Source organism: Sinocyclocheilus rhinocerous, unplaced genomic scaffold (genome assembly GCF_001515625.1).
Source record: "Sinocyclocheilus rhinocerous isolate Xijiao unplaced genomic scaffold, SAMN03320098_v1.1 scaffold1636, whole genome shotgun sequence".
NCBI lineage: Eukaryota > Metazoa > Chordata > Actinopteri > Cypriniformes > Cyprinidae > Sinocyclocheilus > Sinocyclocheilus rhinocerous.
Window position 1 is genome coordinate 631,283 of NW_015628289.1, and position 4,003 is coordinate 635,285.

Consider the following 4,003-nt stretch of genomic DNA (forward strand, 5'->3'; position numbering starts at 1 on the left):
TTTAGAAAGTAGCTTGAAATCAGTAAAGCGTGACTGCTTACCTTCTGCAGAGATCTCTTTCCAGGGTGTTGATGGGTACATGAACGCTGCGTTCTGGATTTGGTCGTTAATGTCCTCGTCCTCATTAAAGGGGAAGGTGCCACTCAGACTGACATAGATAATGACTCCCACTGACCACATGTCCAGGGAACGGTTGTAGCCTTTACTGCGCAGCACCTCTGGGGCCAGATACGCTGGTGTGCCCACCACTGAACGCCGGAAAGATTTTTCCCCGATGATCCGAGCAAACCCAAAGTCGCACAACTTTACCTGGACCAAGAGAGTGATCTCACTGAGCAAGTGGTCTAGTTTGGTTTTATCACAGGGATTTCAAACATTTTTGTCAGCTGAACCTGTTTAAGTATTTACTTGAAGGACCTCCTGAGAATTTAAGATAATATTCCAATAATTTATCAACACATTCACAGTTCTATGATGTTGGTTAATGGTTACAAATAAACATCTCAATTATTTCATTCTTTTCTTGTGTTATATTTTAAATGCTTTCTATTTTAAAATGATGTATTTATTGTAATTTTACATTTTTTTTTAAATTTAATTAATTATTAGCTTTCAACTCAATAACCTCTTGCAGTTCGCAAAGCCAGTCTGGGAAACCTGGTGCTTATTATATGGTGATTTTTCAAGAATGAAGTGTTTAATTCACTGTTGTTTACCTGAGGAAACGGCTCCGCAGATGCCAACAGCACATTTTCTGGCTTCAGGTCACAGTGAACAATGTTCTTGAAATGGAGATGTCGCAAAGCCACAAGGATCTATCACAGTAAAGTAGTCACTTATTGGCATGCAGGTATCAACTGGATGGTCTTTTTAATGCTTTGAATGGCCACCAATGTAATATCCACTTCTAAAGTTAAAAGTAAAACCCTTAAAGGGATAGTTCACCCAAAAATTTAAATTACCCCATGATTTACTCACCCCCAAGCCATCCTAGGTGTATATGACTTTCTTCTTTCAGACGAGTTATATTAACAAATGTTCTGGCTCTTCCAAGCTTTATAATGGCAGTGAATGGGTGTTGAGATTCAATAGTCCAATAGAAGTCCAATAAAGTGCATCCATCCATCATACAAAGTACTCCATGGTCTCCAGGGGGTTAATAAAGGCCTGTCTGTCTGTCTGTACTGTCGTACGTGCGTTCACGAGTGGAAATCCTCTGACATTTTATTTTACAAATCCTTGTTTTGGACTTCTAATTCGTAACTGGTGTTTTGTTTTTCTCTCTCCTCTGCACTTACGCGTTCGTCACTTCTAATCAGAGCTTACACTACACTTATGTCATCCGCTGGAACGCCAACTCTCTCGTGAATGCGAGAGACGAATGAGCGTACGACAGTTAGCGGAAGCTGGAGATTGCGGTTTATAAAGTTTAAAATATGGATATTTTTCTTACACACACCCATTAGAAGGCCTTTATTAACCCCCTGGAGCCGTGTGGAGCACTTTTTATGATGGATGGATGCACTTTATTGGACTTCTATTGGACTATTGAATCTCAACAGCCATTGACTGCCATTATAAAGCTTGGAAGAGCCAGGACGTTTTTTAATATAACGCTGATTGTATTCGTCTGAAAGAAGAAAGTCATACACCATACGGTAACTTTCATTTTTGGGTGAACTATCCCTTTAATTTGTTTCTAATTATCATCAACTTTGTCTGATCGGATAAATGGGAGAATGTGATTTCTCCCCAATATGAAATATTCTAGTTGAGCAGCTAACAGTTTCATACGATAGCAAACAAGCTTTCTGGACTGATATTGTAGTTTGATACCAGTAAAATATTAATGTATTTAAGAGGAATACTGTGCTAGTAAAAGGTTAGTTTAATAAAGCCTTATCCAATCTCATATTACATTACATACAGTATATGTGACCCTGGACCACAAAACCAGTCTCAAGTCGCTTGGGTATATTTTTAGCAATAGCCAAAAAAAAACATTTTATGGGTCAAAATTATCGATTTTTGTTTTATGCCAAAAATCATTAGGATAATATATTAAAACTTATTTTTTGATTAGTAATATGCATTGCTAAGAACTTCATTTGGACAAATTTAAAGGCGATTTTCTCAATATTTAGATTTTTTTGCACCCTCATTTTCCAGATTTTCAAATAGCTGTATCTAGGCCAAACATTGTCCTATCCTAACAAACCATACATCAATGGAAAGCTTATTTGTTCAGCTTTCATATGATATATAAATCTCAATTTCAAAAAATTGACCCTTATGACTGGTTTTGTGGTCCAGGGTCACATACTATTGTTCTAATGTTTGGGATCAGTAACAATTTTTTTTTTTATCCTGAAAAAAGTATCACCGTTTCCACACAAATATGAAGCAGCACGACTGTTTTCAACATTGATAATAATCAAAAACGTTTCTTGAGCAGCAAATCAGCATATTAGAATGATTCTGAAGGATCATGTGATCAAGGATCAAGGACTGGAGTAATGATGCTGAAAATTCAGCTTTGACATCTGGAATAAATTACATTTCTTCAAACGGTTATTTTAAATTGTAATCATGTTAGTCTTTTTACAGCAGTTTTGATCAAATAAATGTAAACTTGGTGAGTACAAGAGACTTCTTGCAAAACATTAAAAAATATTACTGACCCCAAACTTTTGAACAGTGGTGTATGAATGCTTGGTCTGATCGGAAGATAGTTGGGCAGTGAGACCAACACCACTGACAGCGGGCATTGGGCTACATGTCGAGAACATACGTGGATGCAATCACAATCATCTAACACCGCAGACATAAACATCTTTGCCACATCACAGCAGCTCTGTGGCTTCAGATCCATGGCTAATGGATGACCTCCTGAGGCCCTCAGGGGCCCCACTGCTCTAATCAAGCCACAGACTCACCGCTCTAAGTCTACGTCCACACGAAGCCAGAGCTTTCCCTATCCGATCTTTTTTTTCCCCTTGTCTCAAGAAATATCTATGCAAAACATAGTTTTGTGTCGGTTTCGTGTGGATGCCCACACAAAAGCAAGAAACCGACACAAAACGATGTAGTATACATGCCAGACCAGTATGTGGCGCTGTAATTCTGCCACAGAGATACACTAAAAATGGAGAAGAAGACTTGGACTATGCGCATAAACCTTGCGCGCGGTATACAAACGAACATGGAACAATACATTTATTAATCTGTGTTAATGTTAGTTAATAAAAAGACAATCGTTCAGTGTTTGTTCATGTTTTTGTTGCGGTTACGTGGGGCGAGACGTGGGCTGATGATGTCATCGTTTCAGAAAATATACGGATTCACTGTCCACACGAAAACGCAAGGGTGGCGTTTTCAGATTTATCCACTCTGGGACCCGGTTTCAAAAAATATTGGTTTCACTCTCCCAAAACACCGGATCCGTCTGGACGAAACGCCTATACGATACAAAATGTATGCGTATACAGCTAAACGCGTCTCTGTGTGGACGGGGCCTAATTTAGCTCTAGATGAGATCCGGACTACTGCCTCATCGAAACAAATTGCACTTCAGAATACATAAGATAAACAAAAAAAGTGGATTTGAAAGGATAGGAGGAGACAAAGATTTGCAAACCTGTGTGACCAGAAACTTGGTGATGCGCTCTGGAAGTTTGCTCTTCTCACTGGACAAGATCATCTCCAGCATGTCTCCATGGAGTTTCTCCATGACAACAAAGACTCTTTCTGGAGTCTCAAACATACACTCCAGGTTTACAATGCCAGGATGGTGCAAATTCTATGAGAACAAGAACAAGAGTCACATATTAAACATATTAAAGGGTTAGTTCACCCAAAAATGAAAATTCTGTCATTAATTACTCACCCTTGTGTTGTTCCAAACCCGTAAGACCTTCGTTCATCTTCGGAACACAATTTAAGATATTTTTGATGAAATCTGAGGGCTCTCTGACCCTCCCATAGACAGCAAGGTAACTACCAC

The 4,003-nt window shown here is 38.8% G+C and overlaps 1 protein-coding gene and 1 long non-coding RNA gene across 3 annotated transcripts in view; one reads left to right on the plus strand and one right to left on the minus strand.

Annotated features, from left to right (window-relative positions):
- Positions 1-4,003, plus strand: part of LOC107737270 (uncharacterized) — a 9,523-nt gene extending 5,520 nt beyond the window's left edge. The window contains exon 3 of the long non-coding RNA XR_001639782.1: positions 3,993-4,003. This is a non-coding gene — a long non-coding RNA (uncharacterized LOC107737270). The remainder of the gene's footprint in view (positions 1-3,992) is intronic.
- prkd3 (protein kinase D3) overlaps positions 1-4,003 on the minus strand; it is an 84,866-nt gene that overhangs the window by 5,454 nt on the left and 75,409 nt on the right. The window contains exons 15-17 of one of the 2 annotated variants that reach the window (XM_016548734.1): positions 3,638-3,799; positions 717-815; positions 247-309 (exon numbers count right to left, since the gene is read on the minus strand). In XM_016548734.1, the coding sequence (XP_016404220.1) occupies positions 247-309; positions 717-815; positions 3,638-3,799 (324 nt within the window). Of the gene's footprint in view, positions 1-41; positions 310-716; positions 816-3,637; positions 3,800-4,003 lie in introns of both variants that reach the window. The other variant, XM_016548733.1, reaches the window with a different exon arrangement.